The sequence below is a fragment of the Suillus fuscotomentosus genome, assembly GCF_016647785.1.
Source record: "Suillus fuscotomentosus strain FC203 chromosome Unknown F5891scaffold_8, whole genome shotgun sequence".
Classification (NCBI taxonomy): Eukaryota; Fungi; Basidiomycota; class Agaricomycetes; order Boletales; family Suillaceae; genus Suillus; species Suillus fuscotomentosus.
Window position 1 is genome coordinate 545631 of NW_024539520.1, and position 12068 is coordinate 557698.

Consider the following 12068-nt stretch of genomic DNA (forward strand, 5'->3'; position numbering starts at 1 on the left):
AAGGCGCGATAGATATTTAGGGTCATCCCTGACCTCTGGTGATGCAAGCAGTGATGGTGATGGTGCGATTGGCGAGGTTTCTTCCGTAAGCGATGCAATAGCGAGGGGCGAGCATGTTTCTAGTGGTGCGTTAGTGTGCAATGGATGTTTAGAGTCATCCCTGACTTCTGGTGATTCGATAGCGGTAGGCGCGTGCGATGCGATAGCGATAGGCGCGCGCGATTCGAGCGATGGCGCGTTAGTGTGCAATGGATGTTTAGAGTCATCCCTGACTTCTGGCGAGGTGATAGCGATAGGCGCGCGTGTTTCAACTTGCGCGTTAGTGTGCAATAGATGATTATAGTCATCCCTGACTACTGATGCTGTGATTGGTGATGATGATGTGGATAATGATGGAGATTGTGAAGGAGATGGTGCTGATGATGAAGGTGAAGAGGCGCCTGCAGCGCGCTTTGCGAGCGCGCGCTCGAGTTCGTGATCTAAAGTGATGCATTCTGGTATACCTTTGTATGCTGGCGCAGTTGATGGTTGAGGTGCGCGTGATTCGCACGAAGGCGCGGGAAAGGCGCGCGCGCGAGGCGCGTGAATAGGAACTGGTGGCCTTTTGTCAAGTACAGCTTCTGAGGGTGCGCGATAGAAGAGTCCAGCTGTTGCATTAGCGCTAATGGTCGTATCCTGCGTTGCGCGACTCGCGTGGTATTGATCTTTGTACTTAGCCACTTTAGCTTGCACTGGCGCAGTTGCTGTGACTAAGGTGGCAATTGGTGCTACTATGGGCGCGCTAACTGGCGCGCTTGGCGCGGGAAAAGTGCGCGCAGGTAATAGGAACTGCGCAGCTGCGAAGACGTCCATGAATGGGTATGGGTCGTATGGGTGGTGGTCAGGGAACTTGATCATAAGGCGCAAGCGGATTTGCGCCTGAGCATCGCTAGGGATTCCTTCCATGAATAAGTGGTCGCGTTCGGCCTTTCCAATACGGTCTTCATCCATGAGTGGCTGCATAATCTTCCTGAATGCGCGCAGGTAATTGCTGAGTTCTGTGTAAGAAGGCATCGGTTCGTTAGCGTATTCGCGCGCGATGGCGCGCAAGTCTGCGAGCGCATAGCGTCTTTTACCATCCCATCCAGGATACATTACCTTCACCTCATCTAAAAAGGCGCTGTAATCATCTACTGCCGCTTCAGGCATGCCTCCCCATAGTTCTCGATCATCGCGCGCAAGGTAGCGGATAATACCTTTGATGCGGTCGAGTCCTTGGAGTCCTGCTTCATCAGCGAGCTGCTCATAGGTATCAATAAACTCGGCGAGGTTGTCTGTAGTGCCGTCGAACTTGGGCGCGTTTGCTGTGCCGCAGATGGGCAATCTATAAGGCATTGAGGTGTGAAAAGGCGCAGGCGCGCGCGAGGCATATAACAGGTGCGCGTGTAAGGCGCAGAGGCGTGGGAAAGCGCGCGCACAAGGCGCGAGAATGCGTAACTATAAATTGGTTAGCTTTTTGAATTTGCAAAGAAATTGACCTTATATGCGCGAATTGGTGTGAAGTGCGAAGATGCGCTGAACTAGATCTTGCTGACTGCTCCCCTCGCGGTGGGCTCCAGTTGTAGAAACAACAATACAATGAGGAACAAGGATGCTCCTAACTGTATCTATAAAATGTTGTGAGGTCGCGCGTTACCTAGTCTGCTATTCTTGAGGAGACAAGTGCGTTCGACCCTAGGGGAAGCGAGTGCTGCGAAGATCTAGAGGTACGCGCTTCAGCGAAGCGTGAGAAAGCGCAAGTGCGCGCAAGGTACGAAGGCGCGGGAACGCGCGCGCGTATTAGCGCGAAGCGCGGGAAAGCGCGCGCGCGTAAGCGGAAATAAAAGAGACTAAGCTTAAGTGATGATATAAAGCAATATAAGAAAAGATAGATGCAAAGTGTAGACCAATAGACTTCTACTATGTACTGCTAAGTAAATAGTGGGTGATAACTAGTAAGTTCAAGGGAAAAGTAAGGTAAATAATAGTATGTACTGCTGGCGCTTATATAGCGCGCCTAAGCGCGCTCATGCGGAGCCGAAGCGCTACCAAGTAGGTATGTAAAAATATATATGAGTGAGAAACTATGATAAAAATAAAGGTGGAACTATGCTAATAAAGGAAATGGAAATATACGCACTAGGGAGCTTGGTGGACAGTGGATGGATGCATCTGGATGGCTGGCGCTATAGGGCGCGGGAACGCGCGCGCGCGTATACATCGTGAAGCGCGGGAATGGTGCGCGCATGGCGCGCGTTGCGCGGGAAAGCTGCGCGTCATATAGGAATCACTGTGGATGGTACACAGAGTGATGCTGCGAGTTGGTGCTGTATACTCCCTAGTGTAAAGCGCCATATCACACTATGAGATGCACGAGTCTCTACAGCGGTCCGATACCTCAGCCGAGTCCCATTGCTCAATGTAGGACTGCAGGATAGCGACCTCATCTTCATTTAATGCAGGCTGTTTGTTAGATTCAGATTCAGAGCCAGAGTCGTGATCAGACATTATATACTACGGAGGATAGTGATAGGATGTACTGGGGTGTGATGGTGAGTGTGTGTTTGTTAAATGTTTGTAATAAGAGCATTTATGTGCCCTCCCTTCATTTCGGCTATTAAGCGAGCAGAGGTTGCTGCTGTAATTCTACTGTCCTATATTTCACACAACTTCATACCACGTTCATGGGTAAATCTAGGGTAAGGATATTGAGTCCTCTCAGAACAGTTCAGCTGGTCGAATGGAAAGTAAAAAAGACCAGTCGGGGCCAGAAAGGCAAATGGTGTCCGGTGAAACGACACCAGCCAAGTCAATCCGCACAGTCATCTCCAACAAAGTCTCCCACAAAACAAAGCTCCAGTACGATGCTCCCTCAGTACACACCCGACTTCACTTTCCATAATGCAGACTGGAGTGATCATGGCCCTATTGGTTCGCTTAACGTGTTGTTAGCAAAAAAAAAGACCAAGGTATGATACTCTGTGTTCTTCACCCGTTCAAAGCTGACCAGGATCTCAGAGCCCAAACGATTATCTCCGGGAATGGATGGCTCGGAAGGACGATTACCTTCGAGTCCTTCTAGAACGGGAGGCTCCGCCTTCGAACAAGTGTTGTTCGTTATGCAATGCAGATTCGGTGGTGTACCGGTGCCACGATTGCCTCGGTGATCCCATGTTTTGCATCAAATGCTGTCAAGATGAGCATAGACAATTGCCATTTCACAAAATAAGCAAATGGAACGGGAGCTTTTTCGAAGCGACATCATCGACGAAGATCGATATGGAATTTCATCTGGGGCATAGTGGGCTTCCGTGTCCGTGTCTCAAGGATATCCATGAATGGGAGGACTTAGAAGAGCCCACTTGCGAACTGTCCTCTGACTACTCAGCAACACTGGAGCTGCCATTTCTACATGCAAAAGAATGCACAACAGTTATTGACAAATCCAGAGTCCATTCGCTCCTCATCAGGTATTGTAAATGCCCAAATGCCGCTTCCCCGGACAGGCAGCTGTTTGCAATGGGCATGTTTCCGGCATCATTCAGTCGGCCCAAATCGGCATTCACATTTTCTGTACTGGATAGTTTTCTCCTCAACAACTTGGAATGCGGGACGTCTGCTATGAATTACTACTCTAAATTAAGGCGAATGACATCTAGCACATTTCCGCATCTAGTCCCTGTATGTCTGAGGTGCCGGTTGGTCATCATCGTATTAACTGACCTCCGGACAGGACCGGTATAGGGAATTAATGCGGGTTGGAAGGCAATGGCGTCAACTGAAACTTCTGAAATGGAATGGCTTTGCTCACGAGAGAAGACTTCCGGATCCAGGTGAACTTGCCCTATTTTGCCCCACCTGTCCGCAACCCGGTATCAATGCACCACAGCCAGCCGAAAGAGACAGCAACCATCCGGATTGGATATACGCCAGATCACTAGTGATGGATGGTAATTTTAAAGCAGAACATCTCCATCCTACTCGTCCGGAAGATGAAGTATGGTTGACCGATGGAAGGTGTTTCATGGTGACCAGAGAACAATACAAGATGCATCTTGCTGGTGCCAAAGAAAATGCGCACATGTCGGAATGTAACAACCATCGGGCTGTAAATCAAGCAAATGCTTCCCGACACAAACTGGAAGCTACAGGAATAGGTGGTTGCGCATGTGCTCGACATGGCTGTTTTGTCCCCTATTCTATTGTCGATTTTCAGAAAGGCGAAAGGTAAGATCACGCATGTCACTCATTATCATAAAACCTCACATCGGAGATTAGACACATGAACATGGACTACGCTCTATGTCACGCTTTGAGCCATAATACCGATGGACTCAGTCAAGCTTTGACATTTTATGACGTTAATTGCCAATATAACAAATTTTTGCGGCGCAGGGTAAATGACAGTTCACACTTGAGCATTCCGGCCGGTATGGAGATAGTTCCGGGAATAGGACTTTGGCATGTCCATGGTCATCAGGACAAATGCTATGTCCGGTATGCATCCACCTTCATCACAGGGGCAGCCAGGATCGACGGGGAGATCATGGAGACATTGTGGGCGCCCCTGAATATCATATCTCCCTCTGTGAGAGGGATGTCCACTCCCCATCGACAGGAATGTCTTGACTACCAAATGAACGACTCAAATTTTATGAAAATGATCAGAATGAGTTGAGATATATTCTTCCTTACATATCTAATACTAACGCTCTCCAGGTGGTTTCCTATGTCGGAAATATCGAGAAGCAGTGAAGGGAGTGTCCGAAAGCATGACGGCATTTGAGAAGCTGAATGAAACCGTGGATTCTGCCATGGTCGAAGCTTGGGTGGAACAAGATCGAGAAGCACAATTGCATCAAAGCACGGATCCATCGGCAATGGACATATTCGACGTCCAGCTGCAAAAGGGTGAGTCACGGCCGATATACGTCCGATCTGCACCATCAGTGATCAAATTTTTATAGCACCGACCAGGAAACAGCAAGAGTTGGCTTTACTGTCTTCTTGGACCGGTAACGGAGGAGGGCACGCAAAATGCGGTGTTGCTACGTGGATCGCATCCGGTATCACTATAGAAGAGCTGCAAATATCTCTCTTGATCGACATCCGGAGGTTGGGAAAACACTCCACCGAAATGCAGCTCCTGGAGATAGTGAGACGTCGTACAAAGCTGCAAAGTAGGATAGATGAATTTACAACCACGGCAGTCAATCATTTCGGAGAAGACTTTGATCTGGATGACGATATCAGAGATCTCGAGGTTGAATTTATAGATGACTCAGAGGGTGAAGGAGACGTGTTTACCGAGAGTGACCATGATTCCGACCATGTCCCTCAATGCAATTTCTTCCGTCCCGAGAAGGTGGTTATACCTCTCCCATCGAATATTGGCATCAAAAGGTGTACTGAGCTGGGCGTCATCCACCTTGTGGGTCAGGAAGTTGCACTTCGGGAAGGGCAGGCCAATGACACCCTGCAAGCAATCCAAGTTCTGCTAGCTGATAAGGCTGTGCTCTTCCGCGCCACAGTTCATCCGGCCAAATCCCAGGCAAAGTCAACCAGGGCGTGGACTCAGGTACATTCGGTGGAAAGGGTCATCAGACAGCAAACAATGATTTATTTGAAATGCCGGGCGCAACTCGGCAATCTACAAGCTCACAACCTCTTAGAGAAATATCTCCGGATGGAGAGAAGTCATCTCAAAGCTACTGCCGCTGTAGCCGATCCCAATGCTCAGGGACAAAGAAACTCCACGCTTCTGTGGTTCTGGTCTCTTGATGTTCAGGGAGATTCTGTCAGCAGCGATTGGATGAATGAATGTCTGTAACGGTTCACTTATTATGTTAACCCATCAATGACAGGGCACAGTTTACAGGGTTCATTGGCTTTGCACGAAAGCATTGCGTGATCGGTGGTCGGAAGAACTGCTACTGGTTGGCCATGAAATGGGTTGGACTGTGCAGTTCTTCCTGCACAAGGCACGCTCATGGTTATCACGCATCACCCACAACGGCGATCCACTCCCAGAAGGGCACAAATGTTATGCAATTCGGCAGGCCCACATGTACCACGACTTGGCCGAACATGCACGTGCAAGTTTTCTAAAGGCAAATCCAAAGTTCACAATAAATGCTTGATTGTTGAATGTATAGTATTATTAGTTGATCGTAGCATAAATAATATATGTCATTCAGGATGCATTAGATCTACCGGTCCGGGCACAATCATTTGAACAATGGAAATTGTTCATTGTGAATTACATTACCGGATGTGGATTTTGAATCTCCGACAACACATATAAACCAGGAGGTCAGGCCCGGTTGTATCTCCCTACTGTTGTTATCATATCAGAAATCATGACCGACCAGATTCCTGCACTCTCTGAGTCTCGTGTCGGCGCGTTGTCCATTTGGGATGCAGCCCATGTGTTCAAATACGCCACCTCCAGATTCACTGCGATCCATATCGCCCAGATGACAAAGCAGAACCCATCAAGCGCTTACCGGCATTCATTTATTCAACACCTGATTTGGGAAGTGGATGTAAGTTCATTTCCAATCCTGTGCGGACCACTTGACTAATCTGGAGTTCCAGCGGTTTGTGACGCCGTTTGTCGGCATGTGCGCAGCTATGAATATCAATACAAGTATGCCGACATATCTCAGAAATGTTCTCTGGCTTGCTGCTACCTACCAAACAGAAGGTGATTGCATCAATCTCTTTGAGAACTTCTGGAACTGTCCACATGACGATGCTGGCGATGCAATATCTGGCCATCGCATTGTTCCAAGATACCGGCACTGTTGTTGGACAGCCGCATTCCATTATTTGCCTATGCAAATGCCTCTGCGGTTCTCGGTAGCCGAGGTGAAGGACCTAACGGCTGAGCACTTCAAACAGCGGGTAAGTGATCCTGAATATACTTCAGTATAGATGCTGATTGTTATGCACAAATAATCAGCCTGCCTTGGGGTTGATGATGCCTGAACCGATCATCCACCCGCGCAGTGAGGACCCGCTGCTTCAACAACTTCAAGTGCTCCGGACTGAAGTCACCTGACTCGGTCTCGACCTTGGCCACCTCCTTGTCAGTAAGCTCGAGGCCACCGGAGCAGCTGTGGATGCAATGAATCGGCTGGAGCAGCCGGTAGACGAGGTCCGTGACACAATGGCAGCGTCCCATGCGGCCGTGGCCTTATTGGAGCAGGATTACAACAATGGTCGGATAGGAACATCCCCTCGTGGAGATCCATTCCCTGAGTTACATCCCTTTGTACGCTGACGCAGAGCCATTATGTAAATAGTCACGGAAGCGAATTTTATGTGTAGTAAAGTGATTCGTTTGTATGTAAATATTATGTAGCCTATCTCCGGCATCTATGAAAATGTTACAACGGGATGACACGCGCCGTTCCTATACCCCCGGATGCCTCGTGTTTGCTATCAATAATATTGAGGAGTGTGATATTTTACATCATAAAGACAACCGCAGGTTGGACATTATCTGTATAAGATGCTAGCTGTGCTTGCAGGACTTACCGTGCTTCCACCATGATATCCGATGAGTATTGGACTACCTACCATGAAAAACTGGCTGAGAGTGATCTACATACGCACACAACGTCATTCATTCCACGGGATTGGGCTCTGAATGCCGTCGACATAGCAAGTGAATGGGTAGAGCAGCAGTTCGCCGCGCATGTTGCCGGGAGACCTCTTGTTCCTACGCCTCCGGAACTCGATCCTGAAACTGTGCTTGCTTGCGGACACCTAGCCTTTGTGCTGGCGGAAGCATATCAACATCCCAGTGAGTTGAGGCATTGATTATTGCTACTCTGCTCTGACAGATGTAGTCAAATTGGATATCGATATCATTAGGTACAACGAGGCCTTGGCCAAACGGGAGTCAGGGTTGAATGACGCTTGTGAAGAAGCATTGTTGGCAAAGTTTCCTCCTGCCGAACGCATGTTCTTAGATAGCCCATCGGTGGTGATTGACGCTGGTTACCGGATCATTCTATGGTATCTCCCGGGTGCGTTGAATTGGTCTCTGCAGGTGGGCGGAGATTCGTTCAAAGATGACATGACACTGACCAAAGCACGTAAAGCGAGATATGTTCATTGCCACAGTCGGTATGGGGGACTTGTTGAGAAAAAGCATCACCACCGGAAATGAGTCAACCGGCAGGACAAGCAAATGGCGGACCAACAATTCCAACTTCCGCGCAGCCATGGAACCTGGTTTGATTCCCGGGTGCATCAATATTTCTCCCTGCTGGTTCCAACAGGGGCGGGAGGTGAGCACAAGTTTCGCTGTAATCACGTCATCCTGAATGACAGTAGTGTCAAGGCCCACCATCTCGGGATCCCGGGAAAAGGTTCATACCGGAAGTTTTGGGTACCCTTAAAGGCGATAGCAATCTCTCTTCAATTATGGATATGCAGCGGCCGGCTCTCCTGTCATCTGCTGCCCTTCGGGTGATGCATCCGCAATTATACTGGGCCTCGATGTCCACTCATGTTAAACTTGGGCTTTGGGCAGTGGAGCAAGGGCAAGATGAGATGTACCGCTGTTTGCAACATTGGGCGTCGGCATATACCGGTGCCGCTGTTGTATGCAACAGAGACACGCCGGGTCATCGTGATCCCAAATGCCCTCCGGAAGGATTTGACATTCTTACTTCTATCGGAAGCTATGACAACGCAGTCATGAATCTGACAAATTTAGGAATTGATCTAGCTTATAATCCGGGCGTCATGGTCAGCTATTCTGGCCGACTTGTGAGGCACGGCATCCAGGTTAGTGAGGGCGATAGAATTGTATGGGCCTGGTTTATGCGGGATAGCGTGCACAACCATGCTCGAACTCCCCGTACAGAGTATGCAAAGTACAATTTGGCCGACTTCGCTATGTACCACCTTGCCAGATACAATCAGGCTGATTTTGTTCGGTACCGGACATAATCGTACTGAATGTTTATGAATCCCTTTCGTGTACCCGCTATATCCGTATATTTTACAAATGTATAAATTTGAGGATATCACAATGTTGCCGACCATACGATTTCATCATTGGTTGGAATTCCGACATTGCCATTGTCATAGCTTCTGAGATGGTGCGGTCGGTATGCTTGGTTTGTCAAGCCAAGTTTGCCTCTGATTTATTTGAAATCATTACACCTCCTTCCTGTAATACATATATATATATCCGAGATCGTGATGATCTGCTTACACATGAGGGAACTTGAGCGGTTATTTGGCCCTCTCGGCCTTCATACATACATATGTACACACATGGTGATATAAATATATACTACATTTATTTGTTTCTCGGGATATGATATATTATCTACATGGGCAGGTCACTTTGCACAGTTTGCTATCAGGACATCCAGCTGTGTCATAATGTGGCGGTGGACATTGAGTAAATGGTGGACAGTTGCAATGTCCTCACCCAGTTCCGCCACTCTGTTTCTTGCCTCCATGTGAGCCCCGATACTGCCTTGAGTCCCGAAGGAGGTTGGTGTTACAAGTAACATCGGCTACATGGCCCCCCTATCATTTTTCCCCTTCGTCCTCGCCCTCGTATGCCTCCGGCTCGTACTTCTCTACCGACTATCCGTTGACCGGATCCTCGGGACCGTTCCCGTCCCTCATCCCCCTCCTATCGCACCAACGTGCGCACGTGCCTTCGGGCTATGACTCGTTCTGACTCGTGCCACCAATGTGGCTTTCCTTATCTTGTCTTATCTTTCCTCTGACTCATGCGTGCTGTGCATTGTATCATTTACCATTGGCTCGTTCCAACGTTTCTCGGTCTCATTCCGCATTCGACCTCACATCACTAATCAGGCTCTGCTACCAGCGTACCTATACCCTTTCCGTTTCCCCTTTGCCCTTACCTACAGTACGGTAGCCTTGCCCTTAACCCTTTCCACTTAGTATAAGTAGTCGGTCACTCTGTACTAGATTCCCTAACTTGAATCTACTCAATCTTCCCTCGAACATACTTCCCTCTGAAGCCCCCTCAGCTTCAGTCTCTAGTATCTTTTCTTATGTGCTCATCGCGCCTAAGTCTACCTCGATCGACTACTCATCGTTCGGACAAGACTGTCCTTACTTTGAGAACATCAGTGACTTTGAAGACATCCGTCTTAGAAGTCACGTGACACGCACGTCTCTGATATCTGCCGACTTGTCGTCGCCAGTCTCAGTCGCTACACCGGACCCTTCCGGTTATGTCACGAACGTTAGCGGACGACGCCCCTCTTAGGGCTCCGCATAACAGATCTATTTGAGTGCGTAACAGTCGGTATCAACATGGGGTCGAGGACATGCTTGGCAGTTGTTGCAATGCTGTTTGCATTGTGATGAACTACCGAAGATGTCAACGGCAGTCGCTCTACAATCTGAACACTTACTATTGTTAGGCCAAATGTCATGCAAGATTCGGATCGCAGACCTCATAGAGTGTTCTGCATGCTTGAAGACATTTGTTTCATTGTCTTCTAGCAACCTCGGCCAATGCTCTACAGAAAATCAGGCATTATGATACAATACATGTATGGAAGCATTTACCTGCTTGCTCACCGGAAGAGGCAAATGCATTCACTGCGTTACTGCCGGTGGCAGTTTGTCTGCTGACTTCCGGGGCAGCCCATCCACAGTCATACGGATCATCCCCTGCCGATCCTCCATCTTCGGATGCTACTATGCCAACATATTCCTCCGTCACATTTGAAGAGGCTTCTGTCGCATTCATATGGTTGTCCCATCCACAGTCGTAGGGATCCGCTGCCGGCTCACCCGATTGCAGGATGGCCTGGTCATCCATCGGATGATCCCACCCACAATCATAGGCATCTGCTGCCGGCTCACCCGATTGCAGGATGGCCTGATCACCCATCGGATGATCCCATCCGCAATCGTAGGCATCTTCTGCCGACTCACTCGATTGCAGGATGGCTTGATCATCCATAAGATGATCCCAACCGCAGTCATAAGCATCTTCCGCCGACCCACATGATTGCGGGATGCCTTGATCATCCATATGACGATCCCACCCACAGTCGTAGGGATCTTCCGCTGACTCGGCCGAACTAGGATCATCCCATCCGCAGTCATAGGAATCGCCATACCTTGTTCCGGGTGCTGTCTCCGCGTAGGTGGAACATTCCCCTCCGGGTAAAGTTACTTGCGGAGTCCGGGCAACATTTCCGGATGTTTGCCGGCATTCCATAGCATACATGTCTTGCACCATTTGTTGAGTGATGAAAGAACCTTTGGGCTAATGGGAGACTCACCGGCCAGCATACTCCCTATCTCGTCGAAGTGGCCGTTGAAACAAAGGTCGTATACTATGATGCATTGTCCGGTGAGTGAAAATCATTGCTCTCGAATGAACGAACTCACCTTGATCCCTTTGTGCGAACAAATCATTAAGCTTTTCGTGGTCGGTAAGAAACTCTTTTGTCAAGTCGTATTCTGTTGTTGCACCGTTGTTAGTATTCCGGCAAAGACAAAGCCGTTCTTACTTTTAAACTTCGGATAGTTTTCCAATCCGACAACTCCTTTCATCCTGGGTTTCCTCGACAATGCAGGAGGAGTCCACAACTCCAATGGGACGTAAGAGCCCAACCAGTCGATCAGACCCTTATCAGAAGCACGCCCTAGCGCTACCGGACCATCTTCGCTGGCATCGCTGCTGTAGGTAGAGCAGGTGGAGGCGATATCGCCAAGATATGGCTCTTCGGGAGTAAGAAACCTAACTTTTTTGAAGGTCATGATGGTCTGGTTCGATGAAGGGAGTCGATGATGATTGCAATACAAATCGACCGGTGCCACTGTGGTAACTCAATGTAGTGGAACAATGGTAGATGTGGCATACTATTACGTCATAATGAAATCCATGGGTCGTGCATCAACAGCACTCGGAAAGAGCCACAACTGACTCATGAATATAAATCCCGACCCGTGTGCAAGTTTTTCAAAGTCCACTTTTTGTTCCTTCCGTTATACCATAACACCCATTAACCTACAACATTTTA

At 48.7% G+C, this 12068-nt stretch overlaps 4 protein-coding genes across 4 annotated transcripts; 3 read left to right on the forward strand and 1 right to left on the reverse strand.

The window, feature by feature from the left end:
- Window positions 1-2882: 2882 nt before the first annotated feature.
- F5891DRAFT_1183666 (uncharacterized protein) lies at window positions 2883-6158 on the forward strand (the record flags this gene model as incomplete). Its single annotated transcript, XM_041366328.1, has 7 exons — window positions 2883-2987; window positions 3037-3699; window positions 3752-4245; window positions 4297-4691; window positions 4738-4929; window positions 4986-5815; window positions 5883-6158. 7 exons carry the CDS (start codon window positions 2883-2885, stop codon window positions 6156-6158), a joined length of 2955 nt encoding a protein of 984 aa, XP_041230578.1.
- A 219-nt stretch (window positions 6159-6377) lies between these two features.
- On the forward strand, window positions 6378-7081 carry F5891DRAFT_1183667 (uncharacterized protein; the record flags this gene model as incomplete). Its single annotated transcript, XM_041366329.1, has 3 exons — window positions 6378-6563; window positions 6616-6924; window positions 6983-7081. 3 exons carry the CDS (start codon window positions 6378-6380, stop codon window positions 7079-7081), a joined length of 594 nt encoding a protein of 197 aa, XP_041230579.1.
- A 491-nt stretch (window positions 7082-7572) lies between these two features.
- Window positions 7573-8985, forward strand: F5891DRAFT_1183668 (uncharacterized protein; the record flags this gene model as incomplete). Its single annotated transcript, XM_041366330.1, has 4 exons — window positions 7573-7828; window positions 7875-8077; window positions 8130-8318; window positions 8365-8985. The coding sequence occupies 4 exons, from the start codon at window positions 7573-7575 to the stop codon at window positions 8983-8985; spliced, it is 1269 nt and encodes a 422-aa protein (XP_041230580.1).
- A 1286-nt stretch (window positions 8986-10271) lies between these two features.
- On the reverse strand, window positions 10272-11805 carry F5891DRAFT_1183669 (uncharacterized protein; the record flags this gene model as incomplete). Its single annotated transcript, XM_041366331.1, has 6 exons — window positions 10272-10396; window positions 10443-10550; window positions 10600-11271; window positions 11325-11378; window positions 11434-11505; window positions 11556-11805. The coding sequence occupies 6 exons, from the start codon at window positions 11803-11805 to the stop codon at window positions 10272-10274; spliced, it is 1281 nt and encodes a 426-aa protein (XP_041230581.1).
- Window positions 11806-12068: the final 263 nt, after the last annotated feature.